Source organism: Rhamphochromis longiceps, linkage group LG23, assembly GCF_057381845.1.
Source record: "Rhamphochromis longiceps isolate RC_006_pf linkage group LG23, R_longiceps_female_GT1.1, whole genome shotgun sequence".
NCBI lineage: Eukaryota > Metazoa > Chordata > Actinopteri > Cichliformes > Cichlidae > Rhamphochromis > Rhamphochromis longiceps.
The window spans coordinates 5,775,313-5,798,122 of NC_140578.1; the positions used below are offsets into that span (position 1 = coordinate 5,775,313).

The 22,810-nt window shown below is 43.5% G+C and overlaps 2 protein-coding genes across 4 annotated transcripts in view; one reads left to right on the top strand and one right to left on the bottom strand.

The window, feature by feature from the left end:
- Positions 1–22,810, top strand: part of ncanb (neurocan b) — a 172,767-nt gene that overhangs the window by 140,132 nt on the left and 9,825 nt on the right. For all 3 annotated transcript variants that reach the window (XM_085398156.1, XM_085398155.1, XM_085398157.1), the window contains exons 12-14: positions 9,708–9,866; positions 14,218–14,300; positions 14,519–14,663. In XM_085398156.1, coding sequence (XP_085254282.1) covers positions 9,708–9,866; positions 14,218–14,300; positions 14,519–14,663 — 387 coding nt within the window. The remainder of the gene's footprint in view (positions 1–9,707; positions 9,867–14,217; positions 14,301–14,518; positions 14,664–22,810) is intronic.
- On the bottom strand, positions 2,868–5,424 carry LOC146641088 (uncharacterized). Its single transcript, XM_085398158.1, has 4 exons — positions 4,960–5,424; positions 4,082–4,890; positions 3,133–3,767; positions 2,868–3,042 (listed from the first exon to the last, which is right to left on the bottom strand). The coding sequence occupies exons 1-3, from the start codon at positions 5,422–5,424 to the stop codon at positions 3,707–3,709; spliced, it is 1,335 nt and encodes a 444-aa protein (XP_085254284.1). The 3' UTR covers positions 2,868–3,042; positions 3,133–3,706.

Genomic DNA, 22,810 nt, shown 5'->3' on the forward strand with positions numbered 1-22,810 from the left:
ACAAACACAGAATTGAAACACTTGGAATAACAATATAAACTCAACTAAACCCAAACTCACTTGTATTCACAAGGAATTCAAAACCCCAAAATATTACACTTTGTTAATTAATGCATGTGGGCGCCAGTTTAATTCACTAGTTAAGCAGGCAACCAGTTGCGATGCAGCGGCCTGGGCAGGCAAAAATGTAAAAATCAAGTACATACTTTTTTTTAAAGTGTATTATACAGTAATAAAATGTGACCTGTCACCTGCTATAGGTGTGTTTACCTACCTTAAGCTTTGCATTAGCTGCAAGCATTTAAAGCCATTACCGGCCTACTCTTAGAATAACACTGGCAAAGATGCAGACAATGGATGTACACCAATATATTAACATCATATGCTAAGTGCACACTGTGCCCACCCGTATAAAACAGACCAGCTGTGTGCCTGCTGTGTGAATTGTTGCCTTTTCCGTCTAAAGGCTCCTGCTGCCCTCTCTTTTACCTCAGCCTCCTACATCAGCATCAATCTGCAAAGACACATCTATGGGATAATTATGCAGAATGAGCGCTCAGACTGGCATCAGTCATTCATGTTGCACTCTGAAGCTTTTTTTACTGTAACATCCATTACTCCTAATTGTGAGAATCACACTATTAGAATGTTCCATTAATCAATGCAGCACTCATAATAACCATTATTAATTCCTCAGCCAGTGGCACATTCTCGTCACATTCTCACCTTTATCAGCAGATTCTTGCTGTCTCTCTCACTCATTTGCTCTCTCTCTGGACTCCTGTCATCTGCCCTCTTGGAAATGGCAACACTGGCCTGTCAGCCTTCAAAGTCTCAAACGGGGAGAACACAAAATGGCAGCACACGCAAACACGCGCAAACGTGAGCACATGGCATTTCATCATTCAGGAGATCTAAAAGAGGCGAGTAGCAGCAGAAGTATCACTTGGTGATGTGGATAAACGACCCAATCAGTCAACTGGAAGTGTATGGCCTTTTATTTCCTAACTGCTGTTCACTAAAGTCTGTGGGAATATTAATCGCTGAAATGTACCCCCTACGTCTCCCTCCTCCTGACAGAGGGAAAACGGGAAAAAGAAGACGACTTGAATAATGTCTAAATATTTGAAGAGGTTGATGTGATGTCTGGCTTTGAGCCTCACTGTCAGAGAGTGGGAGAAGAAATCAGCAGAGACTAGGTTGAAGATCTGAGGGGGAGAAAACATGCCTGTTTATTTTTGATCTCTCCTTTTTCTTTCTCTCTGTCTTGCTTTACTTTCGATTTCCTTTTCTGTCTCTCTTTTCTCTGCCCTCCCACACTGTAGCTCACTGCTTTCTTAGCTCCCGTTTTTCGTTCTCCTCAGACTCCACTTTTTTCTCAAGCCTATGTAGAAGCCTATGAAAAGCCCCTGTTTACTGTTCACAGCCCCTGTTTTAAAATGACTGGTTAATGCCTAATTGGGAGCAACGGTAACCTTAAATACTCACTGACTCCCACTGTGGACCCCATAGCAGAATGTGTGTGAATCAGTCAGTGTGTGTGTGTGTGTGTGTGTGTGTGTGTGTGTGTGTGTGTGTTTCGTCTCTCTCTTTGTGACACCTACCCTGATTCTCCTGTCCCTGTTCCTGTAGATAACAACCCTTTCTCCACTTCCATGAGCCAAACTGGACTCACTCCCGATTGTAATACAATGTACCAGCTGCCATGTGGGTAAACACACTAGCAGGTAGCTAGCGGATGTGATGACAGAGTGAAAGAGTGTGTTTGCAGTCAGCAGAGGAAATGACAGCAGCAGTGACTGATTTTTGGTCCCAGAAGACCAAAGATAACACTGTGCTGGCAAATGCTAATCGACTTTGTGTGTTCAGAAGTGTACTATCTGCACGAAGGACGGCTGGAAAATTCAGCACGTCCCCTGCGAAGCATCCCTAATCCATCCCTTTCCTTCCTTAGGGCTCATCACAGACTGTATATAAAATACTGCATCAAACATTCATATAGTAAGCTTTATGCCAACAAAATACTGCATAGTCAGTCATGTGAAAGCTCTGTGACAGCATTTTGCAACTTTTTGGAACTTTTTTATCTTTTGGTCCCACCCACGTGGTAAGAAATATAGATACAGTTACAAAGTAATGCACCAGGGATGTGCGGCTGCATGGATTTGGCTGATTTTAGATGATACTGGGTTGCACTGCAGAAAAAGTTGAGCCAGGTTCAACTTATTCAACTGTGTTGTTTGGCTGGAGCCCAGGGGTGCAGCATCAACAGAATAGCCATATCCAAACAAATGAAAAAGCTTTTCCACACAGGCCTTCTGTTGGTTGAGCAGTCTGTTCTTTTTCTTTTGAAGATTATTTAAGCAAGCATTAAGGGGGGGAAAGGGCTATTGGCGTCCTATCACTAATAAACATGCAGGCTTAGGGAACCAAGAATTAAAGACAAATGTTTGTCGGGGGTATTTTGCTGTTTTATGCTTCTTTTTTTCTTTTTCTGTTTTTACTATATGATCTTGCTGGAGTTCAGTGAGCTTCATAATACTTAATGAAACTTTTTATGAGCCATGAAAAAAATAAAAACTACCACATTAGTCATCCTTATTTTGAATGAAAGTAAAAGACACAGAGATAGCTTTATATTTTATATACAGACAGATTTATGAACACTTTCAACTGGTCTGTGCAAATCAACAAGTTATTTTTGCCTCTACCAGCCAATCCTTTTTCATGCTCTGTAACAAGAAGAGTGCTGTTAATGGACTTCAGTTCTCTCACCTTTATCTCCTTGCCTTTGCTCTCTGTTTGTCACGGTATGGCATGGCACACCGTGGAAGGAGTGGGGAAGGAGGAGGACCCAGGCGCGGTGCTCTATGTATAAACAGTGTGTTTATTTACAGAGTGGAACAAAAACAACAATAAATCCCCGTGTTCTCCCAGACTCCCGTGTCGTGTCTCTGCGTGAATAGTTCGTGTCTCTGTGCTCTCCGCTCCCGTGTCAGCACCCCCCGGTGCTCGCTGCTCTTCGTGCCTTCCACGCTCCTCCTGCGGGAAACAATAGACGCAGCCGTCAGGACACAAATAACCGCGGGCATACACTTACACACATTAACTCAATTCAATGGGACGACTAACGTGGAGTCTCAAGGAAATGATCCCGCGTCGGTGGGAGCTCCAACTCTCTCCTAAGTAGCTCCCCCGACGAGGCCTGATCAGCAGCAGGTGTGTGACTTCGGGTGTGGCCAGTCCTTCCGCAGGGCCACACCCCTCAGGCCTGCAGGTGGCTGAGCTCCATCCTCCAAGCATACCCGCAGACACACACACACACACACACACTCACATCTACAAGCATGGAGAAGAGCAGCAGCAACACCAAAATACATATAATAATAATAATATAATTCATAACTGCTCAGGGATCCTGGGTTGCTCAGACCCAGGACCCTGACAGTACCCCCCCTCTAAGGGTCGGCTCCCGACGACCCCAAAACCAAAACAAAAAACAGCACAACCAACCCAGGGCGGGCGGCTGGGGGAACCAGGACGGAGGGCCAGAACCAAAACAAGCAAAAACAACAAAACAACAAACCGACCCAGTCCACAGTCTCAGAGTCAGACCGCGCATCCCGCAGCGGTGCAAAAAGAAAACGAAAAGACGCCACAAACAGTCACAGGCGGCCCATCAACACAACAAGAGAGTTCAGGGGGCCTACCTCGAGCCCAACGGCGGCGACATAGCAGCCCCGGCGGACGGCCCCGGGTCCGGCGGCAGCAGCAAAACAGTTCAGGGGGCCTGCCACGGGTCCGGTGGCGGCGGCGCTGCTCCTCCGGCGGCCAGCCACGGGTCCGGTGGCGGCAGAACGGTTCTGGTGGCCTGCCACGGGTCCGGTGGCGGCGGAACGGTTCTGGTGGCCTGCCACGGGTCCGGTGGCGGTGGAACGGTTCCGGTGGCCTGCCACGGGTCCGGTGGCGGCGGCGCTGCCCCTCCGGCGGCCTGCCACGGGTCCGATGGCAACGTCGCTGCTCCGGTGAGCAACAGCGAGGCGTGGCAACAGGTCCATGACGCGCCGATCGCTGACGTGGACGCACCGGACGTGGACGGCGAGGAGGCCGCGCTAGACGTGGAGGTCCCTCCGGTCCGCTGACCTCCTCGGCCGGCAGCGAGAGCTCCTCCTCGGCCGGCAGCGAGAGCTCCTCCTCCGGCTCGCTGAGCTCCTCAGCTGGCAGAGCGGGCTCCTCCGGCTCGCCGAGCTCCTGCTCGGGCATGCCGAGCTCCTCCGGCTCGCTGAGCTCCTGCTCGGGCATGCTGAGCTCCACAGCTGGCGATGCGGGCTCCTCCGGCTCACTGAGCTCCTGCTCGGGCATGCCGAGCTCCTCCGGCTCGCTGAGCTCCTCAGCTGGCGGTGCGGGCTCCTCCGGCTCGCTGAGCTCCTCAGCTGGCGATGCGGGCTCCTCCGGCTCGCTGAGCTCCTGCTCGGGCATGCTGAGCTCCTCCGGCTCGCTGAGCTCCTGCTCGGGCATGCTGAGCTCCTGCTGCAGCTGGACGAAGTCTGAGGTTTCCCGAGCTTGCACTACCCCCCGGGCTTTATGCAGGGTGCAAAGGCAGGCGGAAACTCCCTTGAGCTGGCCGAGGTAGGGGTTTCCCTCCAGGATTGCCTCGATGGCGTTTAACCCCACCACTCTTGCCCTTGTGTTGGTGGTGTGAGTTACCCAGTCCATCAGGCGTTGGACGCGGGTGAGGTCGCTCTCTCCGGACAAGGCCGCTGGAGTGGGCAGTGGAATGGAGGCTGCTGCTGGTGGAGAAGATGGCTGAGCGTGTGATGTGGATGGTGAACAGGATGAAACGGTAAGCGGTGAGGTAGATGTCGCGGGGGATGATTCAGCAGGTGACGGCTGGATCACTAGCCGGGCGATAGGCTGAGGTACAGCGACCAGCTGGGCCGCGGGCTGCGCTTCGGCTACCGGCTGGGCAGCTGACTGTATAAACATAGCCCCAGAGTAAACAGTCGAGGTGAGTGACGATGAATTGTCCATATGACTCACCACAGCCGGCTGTTGAGATGTCTGTGGATTTAGCTGCGGTGAGGAACGCTGGCGGCGCGAACGTCGTTTCCGTGTCGGCGTCGGGGCCGGCGTCTCAGGCAGTGAATCCACCAGCTGTCCGAGCTGGTGGGCAGCCTGAGGAGGAGAGTGGAGGGTGGAAAGTAGGAAGTCCAGGACCACCGCATTAAGGGAGTCCACCAGCCAGGGGAATTTAAAAAGCATCTCCTGCAGCCGCCTCTCCACGGCGCGACGCAAACCTTCCGCTGGCTTCTCCCACCACACCTCACATAGGTGGTACACTTCGTCCATAACTTCCCTCCTGAGCCTCTCCTCGGAGACCGCTGGGTCCATTAGAGGCGGGATCATTCTGTCACGGTATGGCATGGCACACCGTGGAAGGAGTGGGGAAGGAGGAGGACCCAGGCGCGGTGCTCTATGTATAAACAGTGTGTTTATTTACAGAGTGGAACAAAAACAACAATAAATCCCCGTGTTCTCCCAGACTCCCGTGTCGTGTCTCTGCGTGAATAGTTCGTGTCTCTGTGCTCTCTGCTCCCGTGTCAGCACCCCCCGGTGCTCGCTGCTCTTCGTGCCTTCCACGCTCCTCCTGCGGGAAACAATAGACGCAGCCGTCAGGACACAAATAACCGCGGGCATACACTTACACACATTAACTCAATTCAATGGGACGACTAACGTGGAGTCTCAAGGAAATGATCCCGCGTCGGTGGGAGCTCCAACTCTCTCCTAAGTAGCTCCCCCGACGAGGCCTGATCAGCAGCAGGTGTGTGACTTCGGGTGTGGCCAGTCCTTCCGCAGGGCCACACCCCTCAGGCCTGCAGGTGGCTGAGCTCCATCCTCCAAGCATACCCGCAGACACACACACACACACACACTCACATCTACAAGCATGGAGAAGAGCAGCAGCAACACCAAAATACATATAATAATAATAATATAATTCATAACTGCTCAGGGATCCTGGGTTGCTCAGACCCAGGACCCTGACACTGTTGCAGTCATTAGTGACATTTCTGTTCTCAACAGCTTTAAAATGGATTTAACTCAAAGATGCCTCAAAAGCCATTAGATTCTTATTTTGTCATCAGTGATAGCCAGGAAGTTATATTTTTAGGTTAAGTAGTGTTTCTTAGAGTGTCAGCTGAGCTTACATGTGAGGCTTTTCACTTGTTGAGACAAAACCATTTATACCATCTTTTTTGTTTAAAATTTGAATCATAAAACACATACTCTTCAAATTCAAACTGTAAAGGAAAAGAACCAGCAGCACTAAGTCCCCATAATGTGAAAGCAAATTCATTCTAAAATGAGCAACAACCTCCACATAAATCCAAACGTGATGTTAAAGCCAGGCTCATCTTGTTCTGAAGCAGCGGGGTGGACCAGAGAGCCAGTGAGCTGCCCAGAGGAGGCTGAAACTGTTAAAATGGCTAATTGGGTTTCATGTCATTAGCGCGTTTTGAGGTCATCAGATTAATTCCCCAGACTACCAAGAGACATTTGAGCAGGAAAAGAAATGAAGTGATACTCCACATTTACATCATTTACAATACAGTAGTAGCCATCTTACACCACTGTCCAGAAGTCAGTGTTATATCAAACAAAACCAGGGTAATCTGGAAAGCAGTCCTCTTGATGATTTTAATAAAATGACCATTTACTTTATGAGTAAGTCATCACAAGACGATAAACCTGATCAGACATTTGATGGAAGCTTTTGGGCTCTGACGCATCCAGAGATACTATAGACCAGCGGTCCCCAACCTTTTTTGTGCCACAGGCCAGTTTATGTCCGAAAATATTTTTACAGACCGACCTTTAAGGTGTCACGGATAAAAACAACAAAATAAAACCAGTACCGATACCAGAAAAAAAGAAGATATATTCATGACACACAGGGAAAGACCCAGTGAAACTGAGTTAACGATAAAAAAATAATGATAACAACCGCTAAAAACTCTGAAAACCATAAATTTCACACCCGAGCCTCAACTCTCGCGGCCCATTACCAAACGACTCACGGACCAGTACCGGTCTATGGCCCGGGGATTGGGGACCGATCCATTTCTTGTGTGGGGGGTTGTGCTTTTGCAGGTGTGAATATATCTTTCTGTGGACAGATTTAATCAATGCTTTGCCATCAAAACGGTCACAAAACTTTAAAGTTGTACATTTGAAAAAAAACAAATTGAAAAAAAATTGAACAAGTGGTTGAGTTTGAAGATGGTAATGCTACAACCCATAAATAGTAAAAAGATCCTGCAAAGTGTGACAAGGAGGCCATTTTTATCTCAAATATAGGATAAATCAACAAGTATCTAAATTATACTCTCCCAAGTACTCAAGGAAAACAGTGGTCTGAAGATTCGCTGCTGTACTTTTTGTGACTAAAATGTATTTATATATAGATGTTTTTGTATGTTAATGATCCACATCAAACAGCTGACATTTTAAACCTCATTTCATATGTAAGGAAGTGCTAAATCTTCTCGTTTTAATAAGTATATGTTGATCCATGTCTTGTGGACGCTCAAATCTCACTTCCTTTAGTCAGTCTTCCTTAAAGATGATCTGCTCATCCTGCCCAGTGTTTAAACCCATGTGTGCTTTGCTGTGACAAGATTTTGGATGTTTTTTTTATTTTTTCGTAATTGCCGTAACCAACATATTAGACTTTGAAATAAGAACAAAGTGGGTCGGCTTTTTCAAATGATGAATATTTAAAAACATCAGCCTTGCCCATATGAAATCCTTTAAAAAACCGACCATGTTTTATTAGTAAGTCAACACAACACGATAAACCTGATCAGACATTTGATGGAGGCTTTTGGGCTCTGACGCCATTTTATACTCAGCCCAGTAAAAACATATTGTTAGCAGCCCAGATATATGTCTGACCTTTGTGTGACTGCAACTCATTTTAGAGAATGGACTTCTTGTTTTATGTAGGAACCGATTTTCTTCAGGCCTCCTGCAAGGGGTTGAATGAATGCATGTCAAAGAGGCCAGTGGATGTATGTTGAATTTTAAATAGTGGAGAGTGCCACCAGGGCTTTAACGAGTAAGATAATTGGACAGGCACTTGCCATGACAAATTTCACTGACATACTGTGTGCAAACATTATTGTCATTAATCATTTCTCTGCATCTCTTTCTGGCCCCACGTGCACATGCATTCAGCCAACATGATCATCTGTCTATTTTTTTAATGACATAGCACTAAGCCTAAAGTACAAATATCCAGTAACATGTTGTTGCACATTGTGCAACCGTTTTATACTTTGCTCATTATTGTGGCTGACTGACAATAAGTTTGTCATTCTAACACTCAGAAGAGATACTTGTCATCTTCTGAGTCAGCTAATGCATTGAGCAGCAAAAAAGAAACAATGGTTCTGTATTTCATAAGTTTGGACTTTTATATTAATTCAAGGAGAGTTTTTCCAAACTTCCCTTTCAGACAAAAAATGTAGCTCTACCTGAGGAGGCAGTGTTACGGTGACCCAGTGCAGTGCATTTTGTGAACTTGCGTCATTGCACTTCACAGCAGAGTACCTCCATGTCCCTGAACACTCTGAAAGGAGGAGAGCTTAACAGTATAAAAGGCAAAGGTTTGGAAGCCCTTCTTTAATATTCCTGTAAAGAAAAGCTTTCATTACGGACTCCTTTCCTCTTGTCTTCTCTCTTCTCTGCTCTCCTTCTTCTTTCCATGGCCAAGACAGCATCTCTCTGCATACTAAGCAGGGCCCCATATGGCCCAATTTGCACTTCCCAATTTACTGGTGTCGCTTCACATTTGTTGGGGGAGAAGCTGAGGCCATTTCCCTGATCCTCACAAAGAGGGAAGGGGCACGAGAGATGGTGAGGATGAGGGAAAACTGGAGGTGGCTCAACTGACAGATCAAGCCTGAACCACATCAACTATGACATTTAAACTTATACACGTTATATTCACAGACACACATGCACACATACACAGTCCAAAGCATAAAATGAGAAGCCAAACACACACCGCATTACAACTCACAGTTGCACAGCTAACCCCCAGAGAGATGAGGAGAGAATAGATGGGAAAGATGAAGGGAAAGAAGGAGGAAGGGTTTGGGGGGTGGGGATAAGAGGGAGGGACAGACACTGTGCTGACAGGGCTGTGACAGCGCTTAATTACCAAGCGAGCACTGCACACTGGAAGCAATTTCTAAGGATTGTTGTCATTTGAATAGATTAAAACGCCCTTTCACTGGACTAAGCTGTCTCACCAGCGACTTGGCTCTGCTGTAGATGAAAAGTCCGAGGCAAATCAAAGAGGAGAAGACACCAGCAGAGCCAGAAATGGAGGGAAGGAGGCAGAGAGGGGTGTCACAGAGGGCACTAACAGCAACACCATGTAGGGTTTTTTGTTTGTTTGTTTTTTGCTGCAGAACAGGAACATGTTGTGTGTGGATGCAAACATAAACACTAAATTAATGATGGTCTCCCTCTCTTAATGCCCAAATCGTCCTACCTCTTTCCCTTGCAGCACCATGTGGGTGTTTTAACAATTAAAAAAATCTCACTTGTCTTCCCTTGTGGATTTAAATTGACTAATAACTGTCTTTTTCAATTATCTTCCCCTTCTCTTTCACTACCCTCCTACATACCCGCAGACACCGAAGGCTGCGAGCACACTTGGAGGAAGTTTCATGGCCACTGCTACAGATATTTCACACGCAGACACACCTGGGAGGACGCTGAGAAAGACTGCAGGGAGCACAATGGCCACCTGGCCAGTATCCACAGTGTGGCTGAGCAGAACTTCATCAGAGGTGAGTAAGGAGAAACAGGACAATAGCAGATTTGGCACAGAGTGCAGCTCTTTCTGATGTTGTTACTCTGCAGAAAAACTAAAGTTAGGAAGACAAATTTGGACATTCAAGGGCCAGTAAGTCTTGCTGTTAGATGACAGCTCACTTGAGCATGCCCGAGGTTAGGTGGACATAAAATCTCCAAGTTGAAACCTCAGTTAATGAGACTCTAGCAACTTTGACACAGCCATTCTAGGAGCTAAATGCTCACAACAGCATAGTAACAGCAGCACCATGCTGATGCCACCTCCTTAGTGTTTCCGCCTCATGTTTACCGTGTTCATTGTCAGGAGCTGAGGCCTATGTGCAGTTCTGTTTGCAACATAGCCGTCCACTTAGTTTATGATTGTTTATGATACCCACATCCATTCATCCATCCATTTTCTGCCACAGTCTGGGTCACAGGGACAGAGATGCCAAGACCTACTTCTCCCTAGGCATCCCCTCCAAGGGGACAGTGAGGTGTTTCCAAGCCAGCCAAAACATATAATTTCTTCAGTTTATCCTCCATATGCCTCCTTATAGTAGAACATGCAGGAAGCATTTTAGCTAGGAAGCATCCAGGAGGTGCCCAGGAAGTACATCCTATTCAGAGGTCCAAACCAACTGAACTAATGCAGAGGAGCCGTAGCTCTCTGCTGATTTCCTTCCGAATAACCAAGCTCTTCATCGTATCTCTGAGGCTGAGCCCAGACACCCTTTGGCCGAAGCTCATTTCCACTGTATCTGCGATCTTGTTCTTTTGGTCACTAACCAGAGCTCACGGCCATAGAGGAAGGTAGGAATATAAATCGATAGCTCGCTTTCTGTCTTCACCACAATCAACAATTTCTGAGTCACTGCCACATCAGTCCGTCTGTCAGTCATCCACTCTACACCTTCCACATTTGTGAACAAGACACTGAGATACTTAAACTTGTCCACTTGTGGTAACATCAACATAATATGCTTCCATTTTTCAACTGAAGATTCTTATGTTTTAGTGTTGAGGACATCTGAAGATTTAGATAGGCATCCTCACGCTTTCTATTTCACGTCGCTATATTTCAGAAATATCTGGTGACACTTGTAATCACCAGTCACTTTTAAAGAAGACATTGCTCAGTTTAAATGATAGTACTGATTTAGTAATAATAGCCTAACCTGCTGTCACTTGGATGGCTGCCTTTGCCTCCTGCACAAAGCTTTTAGAGGCCAGTGAGTGGTATCTACTTTTGTACTTTATTATCATACTTGGAGATGACACCTGACCTTCCCTTTTATGTTTTCCCTAACTCAGTATTAAATATCTTTATAGTTCAGCTGTGGACGGACCTTAAAGGACTTGATTTTGCTGCCGTTTAAAACAGCCTTAAGGAGCAAAGTCCGAGCTAAATAAATCTATATCACCATTTGTTGCAGTGAGTTGACCCTGCAGGCCCTGATATAAGTGTCTGTACAGTAAGTGATATTGATTGTGCTATATTCTTTCTGCAAATGTTATTTTTTTCAACTTTTGTGATAGCTTCACCAAAGCAAATGAATCCATAACCTGAAACTTAATAGGAAAAAATTGATTTAATTACAATTATTAGGACTTCTGAGTTTTACGTATGTGAAACAAGCACATGCCTTGGAAAGGTTTATGACTACTTGAGTATGATGCATATCTTTTAACATAAGGATTTGCATTTTAGGTGGTAGAGGGCATTAAGTTACATGAATGGCATACAAAAAAGGTGTGTGACATCACCAAAATATCATCATACATCTCTTTTCATGGGCACTTATCTATTCAAGGTCATCTCCTCATGCACCTCCAGTTAGCTTCCTGCATAGCTGCTATTTTTAGAGCACTTAAACAAGGTCTATTCTGACTAATCGGGTATATAGATCTGAGTTTTTACCACAGACATCAACCTACTGGGACAGCAAACATAATCTTGTGTAATGGAGTGACTTTTGTGTCAAGGATCATCCCTGTTGATTAGCTCTGTATCTCAGTGTACAATCCAGAGGCCAAGCAACAGCTTTTTGGGTTAGAATCTTCAGCGTCCAAAATAGACATTCACAGTTTTGTCCACTGAAGACTGTCAAGGCTGAGGTCGTAATGGAGAATGTGTGTATTGAGGTTGAGCTTTTGTTACCTAGTGGCTACACAAGCCACGAAGTACCAACGGCCAGATTTGGTGTGTGGTAGTAACAGGTAAATCCATCCCATTATCCAGTGCACATGTCAGACCCACATGTGCAGGTGGTCAGCTGAGAAGTTAATGATCATGCTCTATATTTGTAATATGAACAGAGAACCCGAGATGTGTTGCTGTGGTTGTTTTAGTATGTAATTATGGTGTTTGGTGTCCTTTCCTGTTGTCCTGAATTGTTTGCAAATCCTATTTTAAATTAAGCCAAACAGTTGAAGAGCTAAATACATCTCCTTGGCTCTTCAACTCATGTTCATTGTGGACTTAAATATTTGGCCACAGAGAGCAGTTTAATTAGTGCCAGTCAGCATTACCATGCTAATATCCATTCAGTTTTTCTTTGGTGCTCCATAAAGCTTCATCTCTTTATTCTTAAGTTTTTGCCCTCTGGCAAGCTCCACAGCCACTTGTGTTGTAATAAGACCTGATCAGCAGCAGCAAACTATTCTGGATCAGCCGTCTGTCCCGACCAGATGCCAAGAAAAGACAGTACCACCCACCTAGAACTGATCTTTCTCCTATTTGCTCACCATTACCAAAAAGTGCGTTTAATTGCCTCGAAAATGGACGTCTCCACCCCTGCAATAAGAGGATCACAGCCATTAGGAAGATTAATGGGCCTGGTAATGATGTTAATCAGATTCACCATGATTGAAATTCCATTACATACAGTATGTGCAAGCACATGCACATGGCTGGCCTACTGCGCACAGAGACACCCACACACACACAAATGAGATTAACCCAAAACACCATTAGGGAAATATCCTTTCACACAAACAAAAATCTCATCACACGTATACCGTAGACAGAAATAATATATCTCTATTAATGGTCATCATTCATCTGAGGTCAGCCAGCTCCAGGACTGTCAAGCTTGAGTCGAGCTCATGTGTGAAACCTGCACTAAGAAGAATAAGAGTACCCTGAGTTATACTACAAAGCCCTCCACTGTTTTACACCAAGGGCAGGGCTGGACTGGGACAAAAAATTGGCCTGGGCATTTTGACTAGAGACCGGCCCACCGGGTATTATATTATAGCCTCGCCTCTGTCACGCACTGACAGAGGCGAGGCTGCCGGACACTGACCACCACCAGTAGGCAACGGGTGAAGTGTCTTGCCCAAGGACACAATGACCGAGACTGTCCAAGCCGGGGCTCAAACCGGCAACCTTCCAATTACAAGGAAGGGTTTTTTTTACAGGACAGTTGGCAACTCTACTAACTAACCTTATGAATAAAATAAAGTTCACTATCATTAACATCATAGCACCCACCCAGCTGTATAGAAACTCCGTCATGCTAGCTAGTACGCAGTGCGAGTAATTGTGACTGACTATAACAATTTAGCACAACGAAAATAAACTCCACCTAAACTCGGTTTATATCTGACCCAGATAGACTGCAGGTCATAACTTCTTACCTGAAGTTCACCTGACACTCGGACCGGCGGCCGCACAAAATACCCTCTGTGCTATCCACTTGTATTGTCGGACCAAGGCACTTTTGGCTCCCCGTTTGCAACATCTGGACCAAACCTAGAACGTTTTTTGGGATGTGTGTTTGTTTTGTTTTTGAAAGAGTGTTGCGACACCAAAAGCATATGGCTTCCCTTCATCACCTCAGCAGACACTTTCACACTATCCAATGAACAGTCTGCCTCTATATAAGATCCAGCTTATTTGGTACAAACTTTCTCCACCAGGTAATGTCCTCAGAATGAGGCCAGTGCAGATAAAGTCATATGACGAGTAGTTGGCAATAGTCTCCTCTTTAGGTGCTGGATTTTCAGCACTGGTGATTAGGTGTTTTGTTGCTCCACACAACAAAGTGATCAGTTTCCCACCTGAATCAGGGTTTGTGATGTGTCACAGCCTCATGACAAATGTTTTTAAAGGATTTTTTGAGAGAAATGAGTGCGTGTCATGTACTCATACAGTAAACCATAGAACAACAATTCATTCCTAACAATTTTTTTGTAGTATGTTGTAATAATTATCTATAGATGTCAAGCAATACATTGAATTGCCCCATGTATGTCTTTATTGTTTATTTGTAGGTGTGGATACTGTATGTAGTGCTCTACTGTTTTCTGCATTAATTTTTTTGTTTGCAATTTCTTACTCAGGTCTAAGCCATGACAACACCTGGATTGGGCTGAATGATCGGACAGTAGAAGATGATTTTCAGTGGACTGACAAGATGGACCTGGTGAGGATCCAGCTGTTTTTGTTTTGTTTTGTAGTCAGCTGCTGATCCCAGCGTACTTAAAGCTCCTGGAGTTGCAGAGCAAATTTTGATGTGGTCATTGTAGCAGCAGTCGTGATTCCCAACAAAATGTTTTCTCCACTGCCTGTAGTAAAAAAAAAAAGTAGCACTTTTTGCTCAAGTTTGTTTCTTTAACCTTGCCTGCTTGTGTATGTGTGCAGCAATATGAGAACTGGCGTGAAAACCAGCCAGACAACTTCTTTGCTGGAGGAGAAGACTGTGTGGTGATGATTGCTCATGAGAATGGCAAATGGAATGACGTGCCCTGCAACTACAATCTGCCCTACGTCTGCAAGAAGGGAACAGGTGAGAACAACACAGGGGGAAGAAGAGGAGAGGAGAGTTTTCTGCAACTGAAACAGTTGATAAAGATGACTGAGAAAAGAGGTGAGGAGGCAGAGAGCAGCAAGATGTAAATTGGAAAGAGGAAGAGGTTGCAAAGAGTGAGAAATGTCAGATCTGAAGTGCGAGGCAGCAAGGGATCGGACTGAAGAAGGCAGAGACAGAATGAGGATGTACAGCTCACCGCGCTTTGCTGTCAGCTCTTTAGTTTCAAATCCTGTACAGCCTTTAAAATAGAATCACAAAATAGAAAGGTGATGAAAAGTTCTTGAGACTGTGTTTTTTTTATGTAAAGCAGCTCGAAAATGCTGCACACCGTCTCTATCAAAGCACAGAGACTGACAGCGCACGTACCTTCAGGTGATTCTGAATATCCTGACTGTGTCATGCTTTACATTACACACAACTGTGTGCGGTGCAAGAGATTAAGACCAAGCCTCTTCAGTCACTCTGCATACCTTAGAGTCACACTGCTTGCGTCTTACAAGCCCTCTCTTTCTGATGTCCTGTCATCCTCCAGCATCAACTTTAACAAGTTTTCCACACACGGCTCATGTCCTGACTCGATTTTTTCTTTACCCATGTGCTGTTTTAGTTATCATTGTATACGCTGCTACCTCTTCTTTATGTTTCCTGTTGCAGCTGTCCCATCTAAGTGTAGGCTTCTACGTGTTCCTCTGAGAGCATATTAGAGCTTATTTTTTCATACAGGTCAAACTTATGATCAAGAGCGGGTGGCTTGACATATAAATAGTGGGGGTGCAACCATACACAAAATTCACAGTTCAGTTCGATACTTTGGTGTCACGGTTCGATATTTTTTCGATACAAAAATTGTTCATGCCTTTTTAATTTGTCATTTATTAAAATTATAAATATATATTTTAACTCAAAAGTACAGTTTTTAAATGTAATGTTGCTTAAACAACAAAATAATAAAAATAATAAATCTATCTGATCGAGAAATCACTCATCTTTGGAAAAGAGAGTTTATTACAGAGAAATGGCTCTTTCCAACATAAAAGCTATACTATAGGCTTCTTCTGGGCTATATTCTCAGCAGCATATTAAACATATCAGGTCCCCATAAGGAGAATCATGTGCTAACGGCTGTCTAAATGACTCGGGTAAAGTTTGTAGCATGCGTGCTTGTTGTTTTTGTCTGCTTCCACTTGTCTTTGCACTAGGATGATGTCGGCGTAAATGTGCAGTCATATTCGTTGTGTTCCCACTAGTGCTGTCAGCGTTAATCTCGTTAAAATGACATTAACGGCATAACGCTGCAAATCTCTATTAACGAGTTACCACGGATCACCCCGTGCGTGGGGCTGGGCGGCGTCAACACGTTAACGAGCTAACTGCACTAACGCACTAGTTCCCACCGATTGAGCATTGCGTGGCACATCCGACATACTGTTTTACTTTTGTGACGCGCTTACCATCAGGGTCATGCTTCACATGAAAACCAAGATAGTTCCAAAGGCCAGCTCTGAATGAGGGTGGGGGAGGTTCAATTTGCCATGTTGCAACGAGCTTAGCTTCTGTCTTGCTAGCTTGCACTGCGCTCAATGGATCTGCACTCGACAGTGCAGCCTAGGTGGAGTAGTCGAACGCAGATCCACTGAGCGCTCAACACAGACAGCTTCGTCAGAAGAAAAGTTGATAAAATAAAAAATAAAATTTGTATTGTTCGATACATATGCGTACCGAACTGAAAGCACTGTATCGAACGGTTCAATATCGATACGAGTATCGTTGCACCCCTAATAAATAGGTAAGCCAGGCTGGTTTAGAGCAATACTGGGGCACAAGAAGACACTGGAGGCTGAATTTGAAAAAAAAATTATAAATAATAATTATAACTCTAGTACTTCTTATATGTTTGCAAATCATCGATATGTTGGCTTGCTCTTTATTTCAGGTGTTAATTGCCTCTCAATCTGAGGCAATGCTTACGCTTTGCTTTAAGAAAGCATAAAGATGTCTTGTTGTTGCTTTTTTATCACACTTGATTTACTTCTAAGTTGCATTGTTACAACATCTAAAGCATTCTGATCTTCTCTGTTAGAAACGCGTTTTTTATCATGTCCCTGCGTTTCTTTTGGAGTTTTACACCTGGATTCTCTGGCCAATTTTTTTTCTTTCCCTGCTTGCCTCTGTTAGATCCTGTCACCTGCTCTTCCTACAGGCTGACTTTAAACTGATAAACCTAACATGAAAACCTCATTGATGGTCATCATATCAAATTAACCTAACCATTTGTGCTTATTTGTACCAGGTATAGAGAATTTAATATTTGTAGCCTTATGAAGAGTGTCATCATTTATCTTACAAATACTAAATGCAAAACCAGTGTGTGAAAAGTCTTCCTGATTCAACAGCTAGTAGAACCAATTCAATAGCTGGTAAGGACCAGATTGTTCTATTATTTCCTCACAGAATTGAAACGTGTACTTTCTTTTTCTCTTGATTATATGTGTTTTTTGATGGATAGACAGTTCTTTGGTTAATCTTTCCCCGGTACATGATGTGCTGGTATCTGATTGAAATGTTAAGGAATAAATGAAAAAGTGCAAAAGTGATAATTACAAAGTTGTGGCACTTCAAAAGAAAACATCTTTGTCACATTTAATTGCTTTTGGTTGAAACTTCATGTCTTTGACTGATCCTCATACTCAACAGTCTTTTTCTGTATTGTCCTTTACTCTGAGGCCTATGCAAAGGCTCTCTTACCTCTCTTACCTTAGATTTAGTTTATTTTTGTTCTTGGTTTAACTGCTGGCTTTGCTGTAGTAGAAAACAACATTTATTTCCGTAAGAGCACTATTACTTCAAAGGTTTTATGTCTCAACCACTGTTTGCCAACCGCCCTTTTTTATGCTCTGTGACTTTAATTTTGTGCAAATCATTCGTCTCACTGTCCCCCCTGTCATCTTTCCTCCCATCATTGAGTTGAGTATTATAACTTTGAGTATTCATATATGACCGTGGGAGTCTGCGGTCTTCTCAGGAGTTGGATTGATTTGTTCTTTTCAAGTCTTTATGCGTGTTTTTGGAAAATAGCATCAGCAGATGTTGGATCAGCCAGTTGATCGTGGAGACACGTACAGAAAACAGGCTGCTGCTATATTGGTGTATCAAAGGAGAGCTGTTTCCCTTGTGAGCAAGGTGTTGCAGCACCTCTGCTGCTCACTGTCACAAGTCCCAGGCATACAGCCCACCTCTGACCTTAATCAGTCACTTACAATCACCAGCATCTTTTCATCTTTTCCCTGCTTCCCTGTCATCCTCTTTTTCACTCACTCAAGTAACCCCCATGTACTGTCTGATCGTATCAGTGGAGTTCTCAGCTCCATGCTGAGACTCATTTCTAATTACCCCAGCTCATGTGATCTGATTGTCTTCTCATCACACGAGCCAATCGGGCATCTTGATCAGCTGCTTGGGGGGTCAGTTAGGGTGGCGTGTTGTACAGATGGTGATGATTTCTTTTATTTAAGCAAAAAGACCTGATGCAGTCATCTCATAAGACAGTACAGTATTAGTACTTTGACTCTACTCATTTTACTGTACTCTATTTTTGAATTTGGGTTGGAATAGTATTTGTCATGTACTAATATTTTGTACATTTTTATAGAGGAACGTTCAGTTACCTTTTTGTCCTTCAAGGACTACTTTTTACTTTCTTACTTTGGGGCCATTTCAGAGCCTGTACTTTCCCACTTTTACTTGAGTAAAGAAGTTGCTTGAGTATTTTTAACACATTTACCTTACTACTTAGAAAGAAAGTCTGTACTTTTGCCACCTCTGTAGAAGGATATATATATCTATATCTATATAGCTCTGGCCTTTTTTACTAAAAGTGATGCTCTTTGTAGGATTGATTCAACTTGTTTCAAAATTCAGATGTAATATTTGATTGCTGGATCAACGTTATCCAAGTAAGGGATAAAGAAAAAATGGAAAAAAAGCAAAACTGATTGAGTTCAACATTTACATTTGGATTACGGTGACAAGAATGTCACACAGTCATCTGCCTCTAAGCTCTTCTAGCAAGGATGAGAAGAAATTTACCTACAACAAGACATGTAAGAATTATAAAATTATTCAGTTTTTTTATGGCTTATTACAGAGGGGGGAAATCTAATTTTGCATGACATACAGACACTGTGAGCGCGTTGGGAAATAATAGGTTGATGTCAGTGCCTTCAGCAGTTCATGTGTCCACTGGGGTGTAATATAGCCACTGTGTAATACACACAAACCTGCTATTTCTGAATTCTATTTTGTATTTGCAAGAGAAGCTTTACCAGCTTCCACCTTAGTGTGAGACCTACAAGCCTTTCAAATAATTCAAAGGAACCAATATTTATGAATTTTGCTGGAAAATAGTGCACATATTTCCAGTGTAATAATATTTGTTTCGTTTGTTTGGTCTGATGATGAGTCTAGCCATTCAGAGAGAAAATAGAAGGTAAGAAGAAGATCGCTCTCCTCGCCAACCCCTCCTGACCAAGCACAAACTTCCCCCAAGCTCCCCACATATTCTCCACAGGGACATGCCTGTAGGAACACAGCAGAAGGTCAAGGCCTGCAAGCGGCCCTCCAAGGAAATGCTGTCTGACCAAGCCAGACTGCTTACCAGCTTAAAGCTATAAGCTACTTTTTCAAATAGTCTCCTTTTAATTTAAATCAAAATGGAGAAAAAAAAAATCCTACTTGCAGTTTTGTGTTATTTGCTTCTTAATATCTGTATGTTTGGGATGCACAGACTCGATTAAAACGCACATTATCTGCAGCTACACAACACTAAGGAACCCTCTGCTTCCTTATTACACTGTTATTCTCTTTTGTGTGCTTTTGCAGCTTTTTTCTATTCCCTGATGTTTTCTTAATTTGCAGTGCATTTGACCTCTCAGAGTTGGGCGTGCTCGAAACATCTCACTTAGGAGAAATTAACCTCCTAAGACCCGAACTCTTTCATGGCATGCGTTTTTAATTTCTCTATTCTATTCTATTTGGGCTGATTGGGACCTGATGAATTTAACGACATTCGTTTTAAATTTCGATAGAACAGTGGAAATATAATGTCCTCGTAAGTGGATATCAGGCCCTTGTAGAGCAACATTTAGTATTTTGGTCTAGACCAGCGGTCCCCAACCTTTTTTGCACCACGGACCGGTTTATGCCCGACAATATTTTCACGGACCGGCCTTTAAGGTGTCGCGGATAAATACAGCAAAATAAAACTAGTACCGGTACCGAAAAAAAGAAGATTTATTCATAACACACGTGAAAAGACCCAGGAAAACCGAGTTAACGATAAAAACGATAACAAAATAACGCTAAAACCGATAAAAAACCCTGAAAACCATACATTTCACACCTGAGCCTCAACTCTCGCGGCCCGGTACCAAATGACTCGGTCCGTGGCCCGGGGGTTGGGGACCACTGGTCTAGACAACCCAAAATGTGATATCCACATATGTGGACGCCAGGAGGTTAAGGATGCATCCTAGTAAGATGCATCCGAGGTCACTCCCAAAGCTTGTAGCCATAGGTGAGAGGAGGAATCGGCACATAGATCGACCGGTAAAAAATCATTTACGCTCAGCTTTGTCTTTGCCACAGCAGACAGATACTGCATCCACATTATTGCACACATTGCATCAGTCAATCTCCAACCTACTTCCCTTACTCATGAAGATCCCAAGATATTTGAATTTTCTATTAGAGGCAACAACTCTTTCCCAACCCAAAACAGTCACCCTTTTCCAACAGAGGCTGACTGCAAAAAGCAAGGAGAAGATGCTGCAACCACCAAACCTGACATTCTTCCTTGGCTGTGTGTGCCTAGAAATTCTAAACATAATCATTGGCAAAGCGCAGTCCTAGTAAAGTCCAGCCATCACTTATGGCTGGACTTTGGTTCTACAGGAATTGAATAGCCTGTACCACTGGGCCTAACACTCCCAAAAGCCCCCCCCCGTCACACACACACACATACACAGGACACCCTGAAGGACGCAGTCAAATGCCTTCTCCGAGGCCACAGGTTATAAATCTAAGTGGACTTTGAATGAGATTTGTTACCTGTGGTGTATTTCTGTTTAGTGAACAACAAAACAAAACCATTATCTCAGTTGATCTGAGCAGCTGTCAGTGTTCACAAAAACAGACTTTCTTAATAAACAAAACTGAGTTTGAACATAACTCTGTGTGAGACATACTCCCATAGTGTTGTGCAGAGAATACACACACACATTTGCACATCTCTCTGATTTGTTTTCACATGATTGCCAGTAGGTGTGCGGATGTTTTGAGGCCATAAAGGAACCAACTAGAGGAACCCAGCAGCTGTTTGCAGCTTTCCGCATGACTCACAGTGACTGCCCCCCTGCAACACAAGAAAAACGGCAAAGAAAATAACTATAGATATTTTCACAACACGCATGCAGATATACTGCGTAACTTCGTCTTAACTTCCAGTGTTGACTTAGAACAGGGATCTCGAACCTGTGGCTCTGGACCACATCCGGCTCTTTTATTGATAAATATGAGTATGAATAATGGTGATTTTACACATAGTTTTATTCATGCTGATAAGGGGAAAATAGAGAATGTAATGCTTATTGAAAAGATTTGTTTGCTTTGATTGGAAATGCTGTTAAAAACATGATCAACACAGGTCAGAGATCTGTTTATTTGATATATTATAGTTTATTTCTATTTGAACTGTTTTAAAACTATTAGGCTTCTTTATGTTCTATTTATAATCAAAGTAGCCTCCGCTAAATTTGATATACTTGCACGAACAGCACTCAAGGGATGCAAAGCGGTCTCTACATAAAAGATTTTTTTCCCCTTCATCTCACAGCTGTTCTGTTTTATCTGTAATAAGAATCATTTAAAAAGTAAATAATTTTCATTCTGTTTTATCTGTCATTTCAAAAATACAGCAAAAACATGACATTATTTTAATGGAAATGCAAAGTTAAAGAGCCAAAATCACTGCAGCTTTTAATTATTTACACCCACGAGTAATGTTGATAGGCTAATTAATAATTAATAGGCTTCCGCAGTGATATTATTTGGGAGGAAACCTGCGTTTGATAGTAAAGGTTACTCATCCTAACCTTGAATTAATGTTACGTAGTTGTATGAGCCGTCAGACCAACCAGTCAGGTGGCAGTTGTTACATTTATCCATATTTAGTGAAGACACTGAGCAAAGTGTATTTTAGATGTTGCAATGACAAACAATGCTTCAAATATGGACTTTACTGTGAAGAAGTTTCTAAAATGATTCATTGTCATGCAAGCAAAGATGAGTCTTTTACCAATCACACGTCCTAAAACACTGAACAGGTACTTTTGGTGTTTTTTATAGGTTTTTTGATGGGCTTTTCTAAGACCCAGCATCCTTTCACTCGCAGCCCTCTACTCTTTACTATAAAAACCACCTTTTCCAGCTCCATTTCCCTTTTCTGAGTTTTTTGACGTTTTATTTTATACCTACTTCAGTGCAATCTCACTTAGCTTGTCTGCACTGTGAGAAAACTTTCAACAGCGTACATAGGTGACAGCTAATGAAAAGCTACCTTTTAGCCTTTCATTTGTGTCAAGACAGTAATAGTCTCAAGTGAGGGGGAAGTGCTTATTGCCCTTTCCATCCACAGTTTATTAAACTGTAAATGTGACGTTAAACCCTTCATCAGAGTTAATGGCATTGCTTTCCCTTATTAAGAATTTAAGAGGTATTAGGACACAGACAAGGGAATTAAGGACTGTAAACATTTTCTGATTGCTGATTAAGTCCTCTCCTGACTGGTTTGTTGCTGAACTGTGCAAATGGCATCCAAGGATGAAGTCAGGGGCCATCAAAGCTGACTTTAAGTTTCCTGTCTGAAAGGACCTCAAGCTGGGTTTCAACTCCGGGACGAAGGCAGGTTGACATAGTGGGGACTGATAGTACCAGTAATATCAGTTGGGGGTTCGAAATAGTGCTGTACTGTAGTTATATTTAACTTTATTTTTCATTAGTTGTCATAGAAATTATTAAGTTCCCCCAGTGGTAAATGGAAAAGTTTAAAACTACAGCCTGTCTATATT